This window comes from Thermobia domestica, chromosome 8, assembly GCF_964235325.1.
Source record: "Thermobia domestica chromosome 8, izTheDome1.hap1.1, whole genome shotgun sequence".
Lineage (NCBI taxonomy): Eukaryota > Metazoa > Arthropoda > Insecta > Zygentoma > Lepismatidae > Thermobia > Thermobia domestica.
This window is the reverse complement of record NC_137461.1, coordinates 197,998,116-198,022,286: the sequence shown is the minus strand read 5'-3', so window position 1 is coordinate 198,022,286 and position 24,171 is coordinate 197,998,116. Positions and strand designations below refer to the sequence as shown.

At 34.0% G+C, this 24,171-nt stretch overlaps 1 protein-coding gene across 1 annotated transcript in view; it reads right to left on the bottom strand.

Annotated features, from left to right (window-relative positions):
- Positions 1-4,254: 4,254 nt before the first annotated feature.
- The window catches only part of LOC145692421 (uncharacterized), an 83,637-nt gene continuing 63,720 nt past the window's right edge, over positions 4,255-24,171 (bottom strand). Inside the window, exons 10-12 of the mRNA XM_081767728.1 lie at positions 16,504-16,656; positions 9,472-9,623; positions 4,255-5,447 (exon numbers count right to left, since the gene is read on the bottom strand). Of these exons, the coding sequence (XP_081623854.1) occupies positions 5,261-5,447; positions 9,472-9,623; positions 16,504-16,656 (492 nt within the window). The 3' untranslated portion in view covers positions 4,255-5,260. The remainder of the gene's footprint in view (positions 5,448-9,471; positions 9,624-16,503; positions 16,657-24,171) is intronic.

Below are 24,171 nucleotides of genomic sequence, written 5' to 3'. Positions count from 1 at the left end.
ATTGTTTTTCATACAAAGAAAGAAAACACTCATTCTCTTTTACACGTTTTCAAAAATCTACATCGAAATAGTCAGGGAAAGTGAAACAAATTTATCAATTTCGTTTGAACCTTTTTTTTAACCAAAAGTGTCACATACTGTTCGTTTATTAAATTACAAGATACAATCGTTTGATTCACTCGGTTAAATTCTGAAATTTTCCAGGAATAATGAATAAAAGGAAAACGAAGTAGCAGAGTCAGCAGGAAATGGGATACTTCTCCGAATCGAAAGGTAAAAGATGGTTTTGTAATTTACTCTCTCGTGAGGACACTAGTATACTCAAGTTTTAGATTTTAGAAACTATTTCATTGTTACCTACATGATTAACACTTTAAAACCTATTAATTCATAAGTGATTGTAAGTACAATGGAAGAGTATTAAATAACATTTAGAAGTCCCAAATAAAAAAAAAAGTATGAACATGGTTTAAATAAAGATCTTACAATTTAACACAATAAAATCGTGTTCTATTTCATGTATAATTTCCCATCTGAATATATTCTGAAAATTTAATCACTTCTTGTACAAAGGGCGTTCAATGATTTTTGCTCAGGTAGGTATAATATTTTTATTAGTTGCAATATCATGATGAAATTTTAGGTGAACTATTTTGATCTTTGGCTTTCAGACGATGATAATTACTATTTCATATTGTTCACAGGTAAATCAAAATAGACACTGAAGTAGATATTAGGACCCGACAACGGCCAGTAATGGAATTCTTGTTAAACCGGTGATGAATCAATCACATCAATTCATAGGAAGTTGCTTCCGATTTATGGTGATCGCACATTGCTTATCATGCTGTGCCCTCGGAAAAACAAAACTAGATGTTACAAGTCTGCCAGAAAATTATGGTCTTTCTCCGTGATGAGTGCGGTGTCATTTTCGTAAACTTTTTGCAACATTACCACTATTAACAAGGAGCGTTATTGTTTATTGTTGGATAAGGAACGATGTGGTCTCCAGATCAAAAGATCAGAGCTGCAAGGTAAGGTCATCAAACTCCATCATCACAAGGTCAAGCCTCACACAGCCATGACGGCACAGCAGAAAATCACGAAAATGGGATGGGAAGTCGCCTTTCAGACTCCTTATAATCAGTGGTTCTTTCAGAAACAATATTACGGGGGGACACAATTAGTATTCCAGGGGAGCACTGCTGGTAATATTCTATTTATTTTATATTAAATACGTATTATTTTGGTCTCCTCCTAGGGGGCACACTCAGAGCTCCGGGGGGAGGGGGAAAGTGCTCCCCAAAAGAATGTGTCTGGAAGGAACACTGCCTATAATACGTAATTGGCTCCTTCTGATTTTTTTCCTGTTTGATAATCTGAAGACCCACGTGTGAGGAAAAGCATTCGTCAGTAACAAGGGTCTGAATTCTTGTGTGAAACAGTCAGCCACCTTTATTTTACCAAAGTGCTTTCAAAGCATGAATTGAAAGTTAAACGATATGCCTCACAGCAGATGGAAACTACATTGAGTGACAAGGTCTTGCAGTTAAATTATCAAAGTATGGTAATCTAAAGTTTCATAATCCTATTGCAACTAATACAAATACTATATCCATCTGTCCAAAACTTATTCAACACCCTTTGTGTATAGCTTAAATAAGAAATAACAATGGTCAAAAGGTAGAGTATCACCATATATCATTACCTACTTTAATAGTTTAGAGTTGGAAGTGATTGATATTTTTATAATTATCTTGATGTTTTTAAACAGTCACCTATCCTTTTAGCATCACACAATGCAAGAATCAAATGGGTCACTCAGTGTACGAAGGATTGAAGTTATTTTGGATATGCTTCATATTTAACCTCCCTACTTGATCCACTTTCAGTGTTAAAATGATTAATTTCCAGATATTCTTTTAAAAAATTCTTGTAACAAAAAATAGTGTTCATTTTTCCATTTATTTAAACGGGATGTACAAATTCATGTCTCGCTTTCTGTACTAAAGTATTCTTCCTTGCTAGCCTACTAGCCAGCACACTTCTTTCGTAGGGATCCGAGACTTGATTCCCTTTGTGAGTGTAATGATATTTGAACATATTATGGTGATTGAATTCCACCCTACATTAAAGGTCTGCGTTTCATATAGCCTTGGCGCTGAAGAACGAGTACAAACCAAAGTAAACAAACCAAAATTCTTTGCACAAGTTAATTTTTATAACCACTTAATACCTATATTCACATGACATTGAATATAAATGTTTTGATGAAGTTCATATAGAGACTTCTAGTGTTACAGCTTTTACAATAGTTCTCACAATGAAACAAACTACCAGAAACGAAGCGAGTAACGGATAGAAAAAGAAGTGGGTTCAGTTTCATTACTTTCATAATTCTACTAATGTATAATTCATATTTTTATGCAAATGTTCATAAGAAACTGCATTTCAGATTTGTCCCTGCTACCAGCGTTACATGATAAAACGCCTGTTTCAGTCAACTTCAACGATTTTTGCCTTAATCTGGGGGTGTTACATTCATATTTCAGATGTAAACTGAAGATAAATACCTCACTGAACAGTAAAAAACTTATGAATATTTGAAACCTAAATGGTTAAATCATACATCGATAATCGATAATAAAATTTGTCCCAGTTAAAGAGATTGTTAATATCAAAGCTCATTCATTATAGCTCTGGAGATCTGCTAATGAGTTATTCTGAGGTTTACTTATAGCTCTGAAAGTTCAATCAAATGGAATGAAATGAAATCTTTAAGTTTTACGTCTCAAGACTATGCCGGCTATGTCAAAGGAGCCAGTGATTATGAGAAATGAATGAAATGGTGGAATGAAGAAAGTGGGAGGAAACAGAACTACAAGAAAATTCTTGGATACGGTGTTTGTCCACCACAAAGTTAACTTGGCGCGAGCTGGAATCGAACCAAGGAGGAAGTTCAATCAAGATCTCTCTTTCTTCATTTAGTTTTATTACTACTAGCTAGGAACATTGAATTCATCATACAATTTAAAGTTCATTAAAGGTAATGTATATTGAAAGAAATGAAATAGAAATATTTTTTTTTTATTTTTTAATTATCAAGAAAAACTTAAAGAAAACTTTCTTTTTGGTGTTTCATAAATTCCTGAAATTTCACATAACTAACTAGCGTACATTTGCTTGCACCAACTTATAACCCATCAATTATCTCACAAGCATCATTCAAATTTGTTATCTCTTTTACTTTAATATCATTAAGGTAACTTATTACATGCATATTTAAATGAGGAACACTGATTTGAGAACTATTAGAATAAGAAGTGACATTGGATTTTTACAGTGACACTAGATTTTTAAATAAAGGTTTCAACGTAACTATATATAGTCAGCTATTAGACACATGGCGCCTTCAGTGCACAAGGGAATCTAGTCCATATATATATAATTTTGGACACATTTCATCTTTAAGGTCATTAGCTCCTTTCAGAGCTTAAAATATTTATGTTCAGAGATTGTAAATAACTTTTGTAATGCAAGAAAGAAGAAAAGAAAAAGAAAAAAGGAAAAGAGAGAAAGAAAGATAAAGAAGAAAACAAATTTTCCATGCACTACAAAGTACCGTAGAACCTTTATGTCTATTTTATCACAATTCTGGTACCTGGGATTGATTTTCCTGAGATCTGAGTTCCACAAATATTAATTTCTTCGCAGTTTCTCAATGGGAAAAAGGGACAGAGTAGAGAAACATTAAGAGGCATTAGGTCGTAAATCATAAATCTGAGCTAATGTGGGATTGAGTCCCACTTCAATCATAAGTGGCCTCAATTGTTTTCGATGATTTCATGTTAATGTGTAAGCCCATACGAATCTGTGATACAGTACTTAATTTCAGGAATGATAGCTCAACTAATAGAATCACACAGGACATTAACAATTGTAATATGTGATTACGTTATTTATTACTGTTTGTTGAAGTACTCTCTTTATACAGCACCGAGGCTATACGAGATTTGGACCAAGGGTATAGGTAAAATCTGAATCACTATGATAGGTTCTAATTTCAGTAATCTCTCACCAGGAGCCCAATATGTTATCGTCGAGTTTTTTGTTGCAAGCCTTGCAGTTTTTTAATCAAATATTTTATACGTTTCAATATATATTTCTGAGTCTTGTTACAACATACACAAGTGGGAAAAATATTTTGCTAACTTAGTTCGTGGTAAACACAATAAAGTCTCTAACTCCTTAGTATTGTTACACTTTTATTTACTTGTTCAAAGGAATATGTTTACAGAGGAATCAAATCAATGAAATAATCATTGTCTTTTGTGAGAACTAGTGTATTAACTACAAACTTCTGAAGACAAAATAAATATCGGTATTTAATATCTCACAGATATGTTCAGCATTGGTACAAACATAAACAACTAATTTTAATGATATCTTAGAATTGACTCTATCCTTCAGTTGTGTTTTGGACAAAATAGCTGTCCACATGGTCGTTTGAAAATACTATCACACACTGTTCATTAAGATTATTCGCTTAAAAATGGTATACATATTTACAATCTATGTTCTAAGTAATATCTTTTGTGGCTTATATTTCGTACTAAGAAGTGAATATTTAGAATATGTTGTTTCCATATTTTAACCGATTGCTACAAATGTAAATACAAAACTGAATGTAAAATACATTCTGTAAAATACTTACTTCAAATTCTCCAGTTAATGTATGATTGAATTTTAATTTCGTTCTTACTGTAGTATTGAAATGAGTTACTTATAATTTATATTATAGTTAAAACTTTAATTGCTAACTAAATCATGAATGAAAAATAACCCAAACTGATTTCAAAGAATGTAGGTTTTAGAAAACGATAATTACGGTACTATTACAGATTTTACTTGTAACAATTACAGTTCATTTCATACACATCATATATTATTTTATACGAAATATATCTAAATCAGACAATATTTTATTGTTTTTCTTTCATAGGTATATATATATATGCACGTATGTATGTATATTTCTGTATACATCAAAAATCTTATTTTATTATTGAAGTGCATATCACATGAATTTATGGGCACAAGCTTTATGTACAATATTGTTATGTTACTAAGCAGCTAATTTTCTCCATAAAAGTGAGCGATTATTACAAACAAATATATATACATAGTATGATGTGATGCTACTACCAGAATATATGTCTCTTATGTAATTTGTGGAAATTTCATATTAGGACGACCACTATCATACAACTGGTAGCAATATATTACCTACGTTCACATTGGAAACAATATTAGAAATAACACCTTCAACTCTTCTTTCAATGATTTCACGAATAGGTCCACGCAATAAATTTGACACAAAATCAATCATAGTTTTGGTTATAAATTCCAAAATGACAGGTAGTCCATGAATATGTACACGTATAGATCTGTAAACGAAACAAAAGTTGTATATTACACAAATAAGGAACGCTATGACAATCATATTCAAAATATGCCCATTGTTTAGTTCCAATATTGACAATTTTTTTAGCATCATGTTTTGTTATGCAAATATAAGGCATTAAAATGTTTAAATGTGAATATGTATTTCATAGGTTTCGATACATATTATACTTTATAGTAGTAAGTTAATATAAATCAATAAGATTTAGGCATAATTTTATAGGCATCTTGCGTTTTAAAACGACTGTTGAATGAGCAGATTACTGAATATTAGCACGTAGGACAGAAAATACCAAGGTTTTGAAATACCGACAATTTACAAATTCGTCGTAATACCGACAAACATATTATTAATTGAAATTTAGAGGTCATTCTGTATTAGATCTTTGGAACGTTTTGTTATTCCAAGCAGTAAATGATGCATCACTGTAATTACGTATAGATAAAACAAAAATTAAATGAAATCATAGTTATCGCATGCTACGTAATGGTGCAATTTCAAAGGCAAAAATTAATTATTTGAAATTAAAGCGATAATAAATATTTATCCATTATATATTATTAGAATGCCATAAATGTATATGGTTAAAGTACAGAGTTAGTCAACTCAATAAGCAAGTACGAGCTGCGATAAGTCTAAGTTTGTTCTTAATTTCCGTTGACAGACTTAACTTTAATGATTCTCTTTGTGTATGGATTTGCCAAGTAGTGGAATTTTTAAACCAGCTTCGAGTCCAAATAGGCTTGGCGTATAAACCTACGTACGCTTTGACTAAATATAAGAATGGTGCGTTACACAAAGCACGTGCGCGTTAGACTTAGTCTTGATTCTCTTTGTGAAGGCTTTGTCAAGTATAAATTTTAAGTCATGGTTTACAGGCATGTCAATTTAAATGAGTTTTAAAACTAACCATATGTTAAGTGTTATTGACAAGTATGAAGCAAGCTTGCAATCGAGGAACTAGCAAGTTTGTTATACCCTTGGTTAGGTCTACACTACCGTATGTAAGCTTATGCAAGTTTCAGATTTACCTTGAAGGCTTCCGTTAATAAATTAAAGGTCTGCAATTGTATTAGGGAAAAGTATTTGGGCACCATTCCACATTGAAAACAGATAGAAAAATGTAAATCCTGTTAATGGGAGATTGGATTAGCAGGAGCCGCATCTTCTAAGGTATGGTGAACACGGCCAAAATCTTAAGTGACAATTAGAATTTTAAGTTATAGAAATGTGGCATGTCGAATTTCAAGACACTAGCATGAGCAAGGTTTAATTGTTTCTTTCATACTTTCCACGTTATGGGCATTGAAATTCTGAGCACCACCTACCAACAACACATTACCGTACCTGTTCTAATCGGTGGCAATTACATTTAATGCATAACCATAGTCATCTCTCCATTCTCATTATCACGCAGATGAATGTCCGGGTAAATGTTGTCACACGCTTGATGAATGCGCCTCTCCACGTGCGGAGTTTCTTAGTATACATTATCTATTTCAGTTGGGTCCACAGATATGATCAGGGGGTTTTTGGCAGTTGATCTTAGCAGCTATCTCATGAGACTAAGGCGTTTAATTCACTTCCATTGGTATAATTCTGCGCGGGTACAAAATATCACATCTGAATTCGTACTGCATCTGCAACACTTGTATTCGCATCTACAGAACATCCATTCGGACCCGCATCCACAGATGATGAAATAAATGTAATCTATTTGTTCTACAAAAATTATGATTCCACGAATAACTTGTAACATAATAATTGTAAATTGAAATTTTGTAATTTTGTAAACCCTGATATGACATCGATCATATTCAAGTTAATATTTAATGCAGTCCTTTCTGACTGCAAGTAACTACGCTCTCTTAAATGCAATAACATCAACACAGACCAAATTATAAAGTTAACGAAAAATATTTTATAAGTCCTCTCAAATACAGATATCTGACCATAAAATTACCAAGTTGATGATAATGTGTCCGTCAAATAATTTCTTACAACATTGCCATTTTTATGTATTTACTTCGTCATACACATGGCATAAACATCTTTGTTTACAGCCCAAAGGTGAAAATAATATAACAGATCACTTAAAAAGAATTAGCAGCGTTATCATATCTCAAACAAAGAAAAAGGAAAAGTTATTTCAATGAAATACAGTTTTGCTCTTCCGAAATGATACTACACTCATAGATTGACTCTAAACACAATAAGAAATCAATGTTTAATAAAGCTTTGAAAGATAATTTTAATAGTTCCTGTCTTTTCACGAGAATTTGCAATTTTATCACCGTCCGTAACAAGTATATAAAAGCTATATTGATGTGGATATCCGTATCCGCGCAGAAGTCTAGTCACAGGAGTTATGCATTGAGCCACACCGCACACTATTACCTTTAAAGGACTATATTCTATAATGAATCAGCCCAGTTCGGATTACTACCACACCGGTACCAACAATTATACCGATTGTTCTCTAATTCATACAGAAGTAAAACTGTTGATTTAAATAGTCGGTGCACAGTACAGTACGTGTTAACTACGGATCCAGTTCTTGTTGGTTCGTAGCTTACGAGCAGAAATCTTCCTACCGATCTGAGTTATTCTCATTTAGTTGGTATTATATGTATAGCATATAAGAATGCCAGCGATGGGTATACAATATCGAGACAATGGAGAATTGTCTGATATCATATTTCACTGTAGGACGACGTTTGAAACTCATCACAAACCGAGGAGTCGAAGCAGACTTCTTATTGCTTGCAGTCTTTAGTCACCAACTATGGATCCTATCTTCTACAGTGACAGTTCATCGGTATTTGGCGATGTCTATTTTCTTTATAGTTTTCTGCAGTGTTTCTTTACGCACATTCCCGGATATTATACTGGAGGATTTCTATCTTCTGCTTCCTTGTCTGATGCATCTTCACCTGCATTAACACTTTATTTGGCATTGTTGCTCTCAAGCAATATTGCATTCTATTGCGTTATTCGCACGAATTTTAACTTCAGGGATCATTCAATTGCCATTATTGGCTTCATATAATATTCATATACATGATTTGCGGGTCGCTTCTTTAGATACTTCTAATCTTCGTCAACAGGGCACAGTGAAATTTAGTATTGTAGAAGTTTTGTGTCCTACTTTCTGCGAAAGTTCTTTGTGTGTGTGTGTGTGTGTGTGTGTATGTGTGTGTGATGTCTTGCTCTGTAGGAAAATATTTCAACGAAACTGCTGCTAATTACTGATAGTATTCTTATGTTACTTTATCAAAATAGGGCAATGCTGCTCAGTAGCTACACATAAGATCTATTTTATGGCAATGTTGCTTTGAAATAAACACCCTGTATTTTGGAACTAAAGTGCAAAAATACTTCACAAATTACGAAATTTTGAGCAGGGAAACATTGTTCAACCACAAAAAAAATATTTTTATGGTAATGCTATCAATGCTTGCCAATTAAAGGGTTAATAAGAAAGTGTGTCAGTAATAATGTGACTTTTCAAAGTCTCAGTGTTCATCACTTGCAAACATAGAAGATATGAAAAACATCATTGAAATTCTGAGCTCACGCTGATATCACTTGATGTGCGACATGCCCTCATTTCTATTTGAAATTGAAAACTTGCATTCTAGATTGTAGATTTCAAAGTTACAGCCGTGATCGCAATGAAATCTACAAAGTGTGCCTCCCCTGTACTACTATATCTCATTAATATGTTTTCCCCTCAGATTTCAAAGTAAAATGTTATCCATAGCCGTTTGGATTACCCTATGTTTTACAAAACATATTAACTTTACTACAATATAGGTAATTTTCTTATTTGCACAAGGAGGTAGAAACATTAAGTGTATAATTTCTTATTTTGAAAGAAATGAAAAGAAACAACGAATATAAACTGATACAAACACTACCTTTGCTGTCTTCAATGCAAATATCAAGAAATTCTTCATGATAATATTCTTATGAAAGTAAATATTTTAAACATTATAATAACTTACCCCATTTTATTTATGTCAAATGATTGTAGTTCTGGCTTCATTCCCACAATGTTTACTTTAATGGTCATAATTATGTTCATACTATTCACAACTGCTTGAACTTCTCCCTTTGGACCAATATTCATGAATTCAGCTATGAAGTTGTAGTCTACCTATATGATTATCGAAACAAGAACAAATATTAATATAATATTGAAGCAAACTTGTTATTCTTGAAATTCACTAAAATAACTCGTATCATAGAAAGTTTTTGACTATCAATTTTGCCAATAAGCATTAACGTCAATGTACTTTGCTACTAAACAATACTTAACATATTATCGCAGGAAATTACTGTTATACAACAGTTTGTAGGACGAAAGTAAATGGTACAGATGTTGACTTGAAGTGTAATTCGTCATAGGCTGAATTCAAGGCTACTATTTATGTAATAATATGGAAAACATGGTCTTTGCTGGCATTCTTAATTTTAGGCTGAATCAAAGGCATAAATTAATAGGTTATTGTTTTACATTGCATTCCAATATTGTTTCCCACCTAATATGTGGAGCTGTATCTATGCGTATTTTAATATATATTCACGAAATATTCCTGGTAATATAAGATTTGTATATGTCACAGCAACATTTTTATACCTATTTTTATAATATACTGGAGTATTACCAAAAAGTAAGAATTGCAAGAGGGTCATCGAGAGGAGTGAAATCTTAGAAAGACGGCTAGAGTATGCTGAGGACTTGCATCAGAATAGTGATAGAGCGCGTGGCGTAGATGTTGAAGTAGGAAATGAAGTAAACAAAGTGATAAAACATTTTAAATTCTTCGGCGTAATTTTGAAAATGCTACCTCCAAGATTAGAAATGTAAAAAGCAACCGGGATAGATAATATGCCAATCGAATTCTTTAAGAATATGGGAAACAAAGGAAAGAAAGTATTGTTACTACTCTGCAATGAACTATATAAAACAGCAGAGTGGCCGAAAGATCTCGTGAAAACGATCATGATACAATTTGCTAAGAAATTGAACCCAGAGAAATGTGAGAACTAAAGAACACTTAATCTCATATCGCATGCTGCAAAAATGATGAACAGAAGTTTCTGTAGAAAAATAAGTGAAGAATTTGATGGTGGTGTAGTTTGGGCTTAGGAAAGGAAAGGGCAGAAGAGAAAAAAATGTTCTTTAAGGTAATCGGTGAAAGTATTATGAAAGAAAGGGAAAAGGTGTATCTTGAGTTTGTTTATCTAAAAAAAAAAAAGGATTTTGATCGATTGACCTGGGAATTCCTGTTGGGAGTTCTGAAGAAGGATAGCTTAGAATTAAAAGATGGAATACTTATAAGAAATTTATATATCAACCGAGAAGTAAGAGTTAGAATAGGAGAAGAAATGACAGAAGAGAGTGTAAGTGGAAGGCGAATTCGAAAGAGACATTGCATCTTGCTAATGTTATTTAATAACTTTCGATAATAGATTGTGAAAAAGCCTACATAATGAAGACAGTATTTTGGTAGAAGATTAGATGATTAGGTGTATATGATTTGCATATGGTATATCACACTTATTGCGGAATCTGAAAAGAAAATCAACAAGATGTTATAAAACTTAAGGAAGGGCTGTGAAGAATATGGGATCAAAATAAATGTGACAAGTACAAAAGCCATGGTAATTGAAACGAAGTGATCGGTGACAAACATGGAAGTAGGAGGAGAGAAAACAGAACAGAATACTAGTTTTCGATAACTGAATAGTATTATAAGTGGCGAAATGAAATTTGAAAGTAAAATAAAATCAAAAATGGTAATGGCGAAAGAAGTCTTTCAAAGGAAGAAATAACTATTTTGTGGGCCATTGAAAAAAAAAAGAGTTGGAAAATGACTCATAAAATGCCTCGTATGAAGTGTTGTAGTGTATGTGGTAAAAACATGGACATGACACGAGAATGATGAAGAAAGACTGGAAATATTCGAAATTTGGGCATGGAGTAGAACGGAGAGAATTTAATAGGTCGAGCGAAAGACGGTGGAGGAGAAAAGAAAAATTCTAGATGTAACTGTAAAAAGAATCGAAACTGGGTAAGACATTGTTAAGAAGGAAGTGCTTCATGAGGTTCGTTCTAGAAGGTTTTGGGACAGGAAAGAGAGAAAAGGGTGAAGGAAGCTACAGTGATAGTAAAATTCCTATGATGTTGATAGCTCTTAGAAACTACACCGGTAGCTTATTTAATTATTTGAGTTTCAATGGCGCTGAGGTTGGTATATACTGATTGTCAATTTCTCTCTTAAGAGTTTATATAATTATTTTGAACGGCATGAACTCAATCTTAATTGGAACTATTAAGCGCATGCAAGCTGGAGAGAAGTTTCTTTAAAATTAAACATTTTCTGTTAAGGGAAGTCATGAAAAATAACGATACAAAACAAACATTGACAAGTGACTTCATGTCTAAACAAGGTTATACAGCAAGCTCTGCAACATGCACTTATCACGTAATATAGCTAAAGAGCCGTTGAATAAATATAGACGTTCGCCAACCAAGAAAGACTCGCAAGTAGCATATAATCTTCGTGGGGAAGATAAATGAAAATCAGTTCAGAAGAAAAGAATAATGTACACTATGTATGTTACAGAATTTTGATATCAGCAGCATTACTAACTAGGTTGGCTTAACATAAAGTATGACTCTCTCTCTCTCTCTCTCTCTCTCTATATATATATATATATATATATATATATATATATATATATATATATATATATATATATATATATACGAGGTCATACACTTCAAGTGATGAATTTTCGGATTTCTTAACCGTAGTTAATTAGTTTAGTTTCGTCTTCAATTTGTGTCGACGGATGGGAATATAGTTCTTTATTTCAGAGCATAAAGCGTTTTTCTACTATCCGAACAAGTATTCCTAAATTATTTTCTCTATGCACTAAAATTTATTTACTTGAATAAGTCGCTACCAATTACTACATACAATTCGCAGGAGTGTAGCCAGCAGGTGTATCTAGGAGAGGCCCGTCGTTTTTGTGCGGGGCAGCTACAATGTATATACAAAGCCAAAATAAAGTTGTATTACAGCTAGTGATTTTGAGGGCTGAGAAATTGATTTTGAGGCTGAAAATTTTTGATTTCCGTCCGGAAAAGTAAAAACACAGTTTTTCACCTTTTCTATTTTACTTTGCTTTTTCGCCATAAATATTATGTACCAGATAGTTTTTATTATATTAAACAAGAACCACTGCTCCGGACCAAACGTTATACGTTTGTTCATGACTGTTTTAATTTAAGCCCTTGTACACAGAACCTATCTACATAGGACTCATTTTCTCTGAAATTTCACTTAATTTCTTTAAGATTTCCTGACGAAAATTTTCATTTATTATTTGTGACTAAAACCCACCATAATTATTTTATTGTCAGCTATATCTCACTTTCTGTTTTACACCAAGTAGCAACAAAAAAAAAAAAAAAAAAAATGAAATCCAAACTGAAAAACTGAATAAAAACTTTGTTTTTCATCTGATAAAAAATAATTTCTTAAACCACTAATTACAGTACAAAAATATAACGTACTTACAAATCAGCTTAGTGCCAGTGTTTTATGGCAGTATTTATTAGTGGTGGGCACAAAAACCGGTTTTTCGGTTTTCTTCAAAACCGATTCCTTTTTTTTTCAAAATTTGTTCTATTTCTGACCAGAATCGTGTTTCGTTGTTCTCCGGAAACCGAATCAATTTCCACAGAAATAGTTTTGTGTGTTTTCGAAAAGTTTTCACCGAAACCGGTTTTGGAGAAAACCGAAATGTCGGCTTTTCGGGTTTCGGTTTTTATAGAAACCAGTTTTCGGTTTTTATAAAAACCGGTTTTGCCCATCCCTAGTATTTATAGTTCTTGTTAGAACGTTTGACTTCAAACTGTCAAATATAAATCACAGTAAATTGTGTAATCTGCTGTCACAAAAAAGTATTTTTTAAAGTCCATTTGTTTATTATGCACTTTATGTTGACACAAATCTAAAGATGAATTACACATTCCCCCCCCCCCGAAAATATATAAATGGTGTGGAATAATATAGTTCCATTATCTAAACCTTTTCCATCTAATTTGGATATAACTGAAACCGAACTACAAGAGGTTCATTTTTTTTTTTTTACCACGGGTCAAAGCAGCTGCAACTTCCTTGATTTTTCACTGAACCGTTTGAGAAACTTGTCAGGAGAGATATTTTGCAATGTGTCACTCTGAAACGCAAGTAAAGTTAAATTCGAATTTCCGACTTGGTAACATCGAACGCCTATGTGGTGTGAGTACGCGTGCCAATGTTGAAAATGAATTTTCACACGTCGCTGTCGAAGCACCGAATGTCAGTCCTGCGGCATACAGTGTGTAAACACAGGGAAATGCCTCCTTAAAATCATAAGCAATTTTCGCTAACTTATGAATCGACACATAAAATAATTTCTCATTTTCACATTTCTTCAAGACAAATCGTTTGAAAGTTGCAGTTCTTTAACACTAGGATAACAGTTTATTAAATCACACAAAGGCTTTAGTTTCTCCTTATGAAGGAAATCAGTACTATTGCGCACACACACTAAAGACAAGAGAGCTCTGAAAATTTCCGCACTCTTTCCAGAAAACAGTGCATTTAACTCACAGCACACAGAATCAATAACATGGTAATATATTCTTCCAAATTCTTCGTACTCAGTAACTTCATTATAATTTACTGCAGGTCTCACAACATAATCACAAATAACCAATCATGCAATAATGAAAAGGTAGTTTAAGACTGCTTTTAAATTTTGGTTCTGATATATCATCACTGCATTTGAGTCCAGCTTCTTTTACAATGCCCTCAAAATCTTCTTTCTTTCTTAAAGCAGTAATTTCTTCCGAGCCGGACTCTACAACTTGAATACCAGCAGTCAAGTCCATTGGTTGTGATTGAAGCACTGAACTGGTCGGCTGTAATAATTGCAAAACTTTCTTTACAAAACATAACAAAAATTTGAACCTAGGTTCACGGACTTTCTGGAATAAGCCTGAAGCTTCAATAGTGAGTACTCCATCACATTGCGAGTCATTTCCCATTTCTTTCAAGGCCATCATTATCCCTTCATAACAAGACATGATTGCCTCGACGGTTGCAAGATGCTCTGTCTATCGTTGTTCAAGAAGACGCTTCAGGAATTTTCCGTTATATCTTCCTGCAACATTCGGTTTACAGAACAAGTTATACAGAGCATCACATACTTGTAAAACTGATTAATAGAATTTTCACTTGATAATCCATGGATGATTACTAAATGATGTTGATGGTTGAAGCAATGGACATATGGTATTGTCTTGCCAATAGTATCCTGTACCACGTTTTGTACACCACCTCTTTTCCCAGCCATAACATTTGCACCGTCATAATATTGACTTATAATTTGTCATTCATCAATATCTACACTGAGTAAAAGCCCCAAACAGCATTCACAATACCACTTGCACTTAAATATGTTATCTGCATCATGTCCAAAAGATGTTCTTCTACACTGCCAGAGATAGTCCAACAGATACATTTTCGATGCCACTTTTATCCTTTATGCCGTCAACTTTCAGCGTATAAAAAGGACAATCAGAATTGTTGACCTTGTGTACAATGTCATCACAACCTATTTGTGCTTTGCATTTTGTGCAATAGTGTCCATGATTTCCCTAAGCTTTTCGTTCTTTGTACATCTATACTCAAAAAGTTTCAGAAACATACCCGAAACTTTACTTTCGTCGGTATCTTCTGAAAATATTTCACTCCCGGTATACATTTAAGTTGTACTTGTACAAGTATCCAGCTTACCCCTTAGTGAAGTTCATTTGCTACCAAAAATTTAATTACAACAAGAATACTTGTAAAATAATATAGTTTTTTCTCCAGTTGCTTTTTGTTAACCAGTGTGGAAACACTTGCATTATTTTTAGCGCGTAGCTTCAATTCTTTCCATTCAACAACAGCGCCGATATGGGTTTTGGAATCATCGTATTTAGAGAAACCCCTGTTAAGCTCTAAAGCATGTTTACAATCTTTGTAACCACTTAGAGTAAACCATTATCCCTCTCTTCTTAAAGCGCCTACAAGTGAAATAAAATGCAGCATCAACAGAAATGGAATATTCTAACCATTGCCTTCCGTCATACCACTTGTTGGGAAACTAGCGCGATATGTTTAATATTTCCGACTTTAGATAAAAGGACAGAATTGGCTGTACGGATTTCTCTAATCCTAAGTCACTAGGACACTGGATCTCTAAATTATTTTTCTTACTTCTAGAATCTTGCACATTTTGTTTTCCTCATTTGCAGTAGCAGTATTACCTTCTTAGCTGCTTTTCTCGCTTTCTTTCTTAAAATACTGTAATAAAGACATACTCGCCTTTTCCCGTGCACAAGATAAATACACTTTTCGGCGTTTATTATTGAAAAATTACTATTGCGAATCAACAGAAGTTTTATCATGTCAATGGAATTTGATACACCCTGTTTTAAAAGTAAATTCAGTGGTCACGTTTCCGTTCACGATACAAATTCTCGTATTGGCATAGATTGACAATTATTTTAAAATAGGCCTATATAAAATATTTTCATGCTTCAAGTTTTACAATCCGCACAGGAGCACTCGGTCAATCGATTATAGCAGATATGGTAGCAAGCTGTGCACTTTGTCATTCTTTACACAAAAGAGATACCATACTATTTTTCGATCGGTAAGAGCTGGAAATAATTTACCGTAAATTATTAATTATATATAAACTTTGTTATTTTTAAATGACTGAGGAAAAGTAATCTTACGATAATGTTTTAAAATCCTGTCATTCGGGGGGCCAGTAAATCATATGGGTGGGCCTGGCTTGGATGAGCCCCCCGTGGCTGCCCTCTCGAGAATTCGTTTCAAATGACCTTAATAATAAGTGTCAAAATTCCAATAGATATTTCTTAAAGGACTGAAACAAACTCGCATTAGCTGAAATGTTCTTACCTGCAATTGCTTGAGACCTAATTCAACGCGAATTAAAGCAGCACCCTTCTCAAAATTCAATGTTGCATTTCCAGTTCTATGAATTGTGTATAGATTATAGAGCAACCCATCATAGATTCCAATTTTACCATGCCACACTATCCCAAGAAGGTCCTAAAATATGAAGAACATATTATACACTGACAATATCGGAATATATGTGTTGTTATATTATTTTGTATCAACACTGTACGAATTGAGAAGCAGATTACTCCACGTTTATGATAGAAATATAATTTAACCTCCTGAAATATAATAAATATGATGAACTATTATTGTTATTATTATTATTATTATTATTATTATTATTATTATTATTATTAGTAGTAGTAGTAGTAGTAGTAGTAGTAGTAGTAGTAGTAGTAGTAGTGCTATGATAGGAGTAGTAAGTAAGTGTTGTGTTTTAACGAAATTTAAGGCATTGCTAAAATATTAGTGATTTAATGCAAGATATTACTAAGCTAGAGAAGGCAGATATATTAATAGTAAAGATAGCATTGATAGAAGGAAAAGCAATTGGAAGAGGCCTTGTTTTGCTCAAAGTATGTTTTCCGGATTTGTGTATTTAAGAAAAGGACAATTCTATTGTTTCATGTGAAACATTTAATTGTATAAAGCATAAATATGAATTATAGTACTCAAAGAAATACGGACATGTAGAACAATAGGTATCTTACTTGTTGCATCCACCCTTGTCACTTTTAACCGACATTCTACTGATGAGTTCCGCATTTTACGTCCTCGAGTCTGATATCTGTTTAAATCTTCCAAGAAAAAAAGATGGAAAGAATACTGTCGTCTTTCAATAAGTTTGTGCCTGTTTACAGCAGAAGTTCATATAGATCGGATTCCACATTAGACTATAGGATTACGTCTCATACAGCCTCGGTACCAAACGGGATTATAAACTTGAGCTATATCAATCAGGTTCGTAATAGAATTTAGAGTTAAGAAATATAAAGATGCCTTTATGATGGACTCGTCTTACCACAAGTCCGATATCATAGCAAACTGTTTCGACTAACGTTATTTTAGGGAGCGTGCAGATTTTAGTCTCTCAGAGCGATTTCTCCAACAATACGGTCCCTCTCATGATAGTTTTCTTATTGCAACATTGCTTACTGTAATCGTCAACAGCATTTTGTTGCTGCTGCTACCTGTAATATACGTTGACGGCCTTATTATTTATTGTCCCTCATGGTATTACATGACATTCTCAATTAACAAATACGGGCTATCAGGTTTGTGCTGACAAGTATTAGTGTAATAACCATTTGTGTCAACAAACGTGTCTTCTTGGACTAGACCTGTGTCCTTGTGGTAGTCGTTTCTCAGTAGTTGACACGACTCGATTTCTGGGTTAAACCTTCGATTGCCCTTAAGGTGAAGAACATACATTTCAAATCTTAAGCATTATGTCCTCGAATTCTAAACTTGTTTCATGTAACTATACACCGCGCCTTGAGTTTTGATTATATTCCTGTGTTGTATCTTCGCGTAGTCTAATTCGGTTAGATTGTTATTCTACTTATTATTTAGCAGGTCATTCTGCTTGCTTTTGATGTTTCTTGCACTACCGCTGTTGCTAGTTTTTACTTGGAGGCAAACGAACAACTGTCAGGCTTCCGTTCTGAGAGACATCTAAGCATCCTATATGCCTTGTATTATTGACCACTCTTACAATATTCTTCTACATAATAACCAGATTTGTGACTATTTTTCAGCGCGTCCTCGAACTACAAACATAAAATGCGTTCATGTTTAAAAATATATTTTTGCCAATTAATTTGTCTGTCCACATGTTAGTTTTCTACTCGTTTGTTATTCCTTATAGCTGCCTACTTCAACGTTGGACCTTCGGTTGGTCACACCCAAACAAATAAAAATATCAATAAGCGTTCAGGGTTTTGCTACAAAAGTTATTTAAGATTATGTGTTAGTTTTGGATGGTTTAAACTATGAGAATTCTGTTTTCCTTGCCTATGTTACGGGAGAAAACATCTCAGACTTTAGTCTGAATTCCCAGTGATCAGTGTTTAGGCCTACTGCTGAACTGACAGGAGCTACGTTTGTTTTGGACTATGTTTTTTCTTCTTTATGGAGTCGTGTGGTCAAATGCACAAAGTATTATTAGAAGCCAGTAGAATATCTTTAGTAAACACGCTCTTGTATTTTCTAAATCCTATAATTTTGACATCCTATAATTTACAGGAGCATCGCTGTGGCGCCGTTATCTGACTGGTGGTCAAATACTCCGAATTCGATGTAGAAGCGTGAATCTCATATATTTAATTATTCCTATTCAAGCAGTTGTTTTCATAATTAGGTACTTTTACAACGTGGCATTGAAACAAGTTAAGTATTTTATAATTCTAAGCGTCTAATTTATCTAAATGCAATCTCATTCTAACAATTCTGAATTGAGTATTGAAATCAATCTCTGGACATCCTTTCAAACCGAACAGTAAAGTGTTATTTCGTGCGACTAGTTACTACTAAATTTCTTGCAATCGATATTTTTCCTAAATAGTTAAAAACTTAAAACTAAAGAATTAACTACATCATTGATAATGCTTATATACATTTATTTTTTCACAACCTAAAACATAACGTAAAATCAATTACGGAAAGTAATAGTAATTTTAACAAACGCTCATATAAAAAATTAATAAGGCAATTTTAAGTAGCACACTGCAAACGTCTCAAACCAAACATGTCCAACAGGTGGCCTTCAGTATAGCGTACCAACCTGGCTATACTAATAAACCATTATAGTGAAGATGTATTTATTATACTGTCATAAGAAAATAATATTTCGTAAAAACGTGGTTCTAAAAGATTGGATAAAAAAGTAAAGTAGCTTAGAATTTTTGTTGCACTTTGAAGTACGTTTAATTAACCGATTACCAATCGGACATTAGTTCTATACTTACACATTCATTAATATTCTAAAATGAATATTTCTTCGTTAATAGATATCGTATTGATCTCTTACATAAAATAATGTTGAAACTAGGATTGTGAGTGATTTCTATGTCTTTCTTTCTTTAGAGATTTAAGCTTTAAAGATAAAAACGAGTACAAATATGTGTTTATACGTAATTATGTTACATAAGTACATAAACATTCAGCATGATTCACTTAAAACTATTAACACAAATAAGTCGGAAAAGGTAGGAACAATTAATGCGCTGTTCTCGCAGACATCAAGTGTTTAGAAAATTTAATATTTTCACAATTTGAGAACGCATGATTGAATGAGTTCTCATAAAACATGTAATTTTTAAAATTGAATAATCTATTGGAAAGTCAAGTAAGGAAAAGGACAAGTGGTGAAAATATCAAATTTGTTTACGTCTCGAAATTTTATCGAAAGAAACCAAAGACGACTGCTAATATCCCACTCAACAGTACAAATACGACAGATCCAATAGGGCCAAACGATGTTGTCCGTGCCGTATCTTGAGGTTAGTTTGTGTTTCGTAGTATAACGGACGTTCTCGTCACTAGTTATTACTGTTCGTTGAAGTTAGACGTTTGAAATTGCTCAATATGATGGTATTTTCGAGGGATTAGAAAGCTGACATTTTGCCTGTGTGCGGCGAATATAAGAAAAATGTTATGCTGTCTTGTACGTGCATGCCAAGAAATATTCCAACAAACATAAACCAAGTTGACAATTATAAGTGAATCTTTTTAACAAAACACTTCGACGTCGTACGATAAACAAAATGATGATCGGAATAGTTGAGAATAAATGCTAGCTTTTGTCGTGATAGATCTTCACGTTAACGTACATTCCATCGCAAGAGGTCCTGGTTTCAATGAGGAAAACGTCATTCTATCCATATCATGCGTCAAAAATTCAACCCATATCATGTGTCGCTCCACGAAGAGCTACATGGAAATGATTGTAGTACTAGTCAACAGTTTTGTGAATGAGCATTTGGTGAAAATGCAACTGATTGCTCTTCATCTTGTTTTATGACGAAGAAAATATACTAATCATGGATTGATGAACTTCTGAAACATTCATTATTGGCCAACCAACAATCCTCAGTGGCTGCATCAACTACTTAGCCTACAGTGCACGACATACCTAGGTCTTACTTAGCGAAATACTTCCCTATCAGTGGGGTCTAAGAGGGTCACCTGTCAATTGACCAGCCCGTTCTCCCGAATTAATCTACATGATTTCTATGCAAAATAGTTAAGGATACCGTGCACAATTAATGCTAATGACTTCCGCCAATATGAAGCACAGCATTACAAGGGTAAGTTACAGGTCTGGCAATGTTTTGGTACAAGACATACCTGTATTTAGACACAAACGATTTGCTGAACAAAACAATATATTCATATTTAAAACCTACATACGTGTTACAGTTTCGCCAACTAACACTTTGACTTCATCAGACACTATCTGATGCATTGAGATTTCTGCATTTTATTTATTTTTGTGGTTTCGTGTTAGCCGCTTGTAGGAGGGTTCGCATTCGGTTCACCAATACATCTTTAGAGTAGTACAACATTTGTTCTAGAAGTGTTCAGAATAAAGGTCTGTATTGGTGGTACGAACGTTTGAAACGAACTCTAGGCGAATTACCCCTCGTTACTTCACTACACAAAGAACTAGACTCTATACTCTAAATTTCCCTGTTTGAAGACTTGTTCTGGAAGTACGCCCTTGTACTACCACTAAATTAGCACATTTGAATTTCGAAAAAAAAATTTTCTTTTAGTCGCACGTAGCCATCCGTTTCAGAAGTTGCATATCACGCAAAATTTGGCAGCAGTTGACGGGACACATCCACTTCTATCTGGGCATAAACTGGGTTCAACTTATTAATCACGATGCGGGAGCTCGTAATGGTTTTCTCGAGTTAGTAAATAGTACACTATTGGGAATTTAAACATGTCAATTTAGTTTGGTAATTGTCCTGTACTAGCTGATGAACGGTGTGTCGTATGACCTTAGAATCAGTGAGCCTAGAGAGGCTGGACATTGATTGATCATCAAGATTTTTATAGTCTGCACAAAATTTCTGAATCCAACGAAGTACTGTGCCTTGGTTCACTGCACCGTTATACCCGAGTTCGAACACAGAAAGCAAGAGTTCACGTATTAGACTTGTTGAGTAGTCATCGTCACTACTATTCAAAACTGACTGAAAATACTAGCGGAGTGGTGGCCTTCATGTTAACTAAGTTCTTAGCCAACTACATCTTGGTCCAGTTTGATCTAGTACTTACGGTCGATTACTTTTTATACGCGCTCCTACTATTTTGGGTATTTAAATATATGGAAACTTTCTAAAAAAATCCTTGTACTATAGCCTGTTTTACCATTGCTACGTAAATGGCACAGCATGCACAGTAATATTTACTAGCTAAGCTGCATTCTTGTCAAACAACAATTGGATATCATTTTGGACGTAATTCGTGAGTGTGTGTGTGTGTTGTGTTGGAAAAATTAGAACATTATTTGCCCATTCAGCTTGTCTCTATTGTATTGCTAAATGAGACAATAGCACTCGTCCCTAGTTTCTTTCAAAGATATCTCTTGATGTATTTAGAGTAGACATGGGAATTAACATCATCGGCATTCTCACCACTTCTACTGTGCTTTAAATGGCATTCCAAGAGAATGTTTCATTTAAGAAAATGATACCCTTTTTTCACAGACGCTACCTGACTATGTTTTACTTGTTTGTTTACTTGTTTAATGGTAACAAGTAATAGTCCTTCTAAACCATCGACGTCTCTAATAGCAGCACATTTATTGTATTTTCCATTCCGTCCTATTCCCGATGCAAGTTTCAGGCGAGTTTGTGCCCTTGAAACACTGTGCAACATTGAATTTTTTTTGTACGGAAATGTAAATGGTCATCCTTTATTCACTTTTGGGCGCTGAACACGAAACTGACAATAAAAATGTGCTCCTAGCTAAGATTTACTTGTAATTACACAATTTATTTGTTACATATAACGCTACAATAATGAAATTGTAAAGAAAAAACTCACCAAACTTTGAAATGATTACGTAAATAGAAATATCCGTCCCTTATAATCTTTTGGGCACTGAACATGATAAACACAATAAATACGTGTTACAAATTCAAATTTAGTACTAATTACACAATTTACATTTTGCGTATAAGGCTATGATAATGAAACTGTAAAGATAAAAGTAACAAGCATTAACATAATTACGGAAATAAAAATATCTGTCTCTTATAAATCTTTAGACACTGAATATGAATATCAAAAATGTAACGTCCTCTTGACACACTATCAGTGCAATATCACTCTTAACATTTTGCATATAGCGCTACAGGACAAAAACTGTTTTGGTAAAAGTTACCTAAAGTATCCGTTTTAAACACACCGTCTCTTTACTTGTTGCTTGTGAGGAACATCTGGAGCATCTCTGGGAATCATCCAACAGAAATCCGCTAATATTGAAACTGACCACTTTCCTTTGTAATGTTGTTTTATCGTAGAAATGTCCTGGTGAAATCGTTCTCCTAGCTCGTAAATGAAAGATTCACAATTCACTGGAATGACATCAAGGTGGGAATGGAGGAAGTGCATTTTGAGTGACATATTGCACCCAAGTTTCTCGTAGGCAGATAGCAATTCTTCTACAAATTCTGTGTAATTTTCGGCTCGGTCGTTGCCCAAGAATCTGGTACAAACATTGCGGAAGCAATGCCACGCATGGAGCCCATCAGCACTGAAGATAGATTCAAACACCTCGTCTTGCAATAGCTTGCGTATTTACTGACCAATAAAGATTCCCTGCTTAATCGTTTCTGTACTTAGACGCGGAAACTTCTGGTACAAGCATGCCAATGCATGGTCTTCACAAATTCATTCCTGTTCATGGTCTTCACAAATGTCTCAATGAATTCAAGTTTGATGTGCAATGGTGGTAGCACAATGCTTTGTGGGTTCACGATAGGTACATTTGAGATGTTTTCTTTTCGCCTGGCAACAAAGCTGTTCGTAGTGGCCATTCCTTTTAAGTATAATGGACATTCTTTGCACTACTATCTCACTCACATATATAACAACTGTACTTTTTATAGCCACCCTGTAGACCAATCAAAATTGCGATCACCTTAAAATCACCATAAACTAACCACTTGGGTTCACGATATTTTATAAGATCCAGAACGCGTTCGAACATGGGATAACTTTCTTTACCTAGGGGTGCATAAACAACAGGAATTGATGCTGATATCTCCTTGCTGTTGTACAGGAGCACAGCCTTAAGACTTGTTTTGGAGGCATCTATAAAAAGTCTCCAATCTTTTACTTTATTCGGAATCTTCAGTTTCTGCATCAAACCTGGAACATCATTGTAAAATACTAACTCATCGGTGCAGCAGAAATATTTTGCAAGACCTTTTGACGATCGTGTAGATTTGATACCCCAACTCTATTCTCCAGAACGTTCCACTACTGTAACTTAGATGCAAAGAGCCCAGCTTTATTCTTTGGCAGTTCCAAATCTCTAATCAGGTCATGAAGCTCCGCTTGTGTGAGTTGCTGTGGTTCAGGCTAGTTGGTTTTCGGCTCAAATGAAGGGTCAGTGTCACTGGTATGTGGAGCAGGTTCACCTTC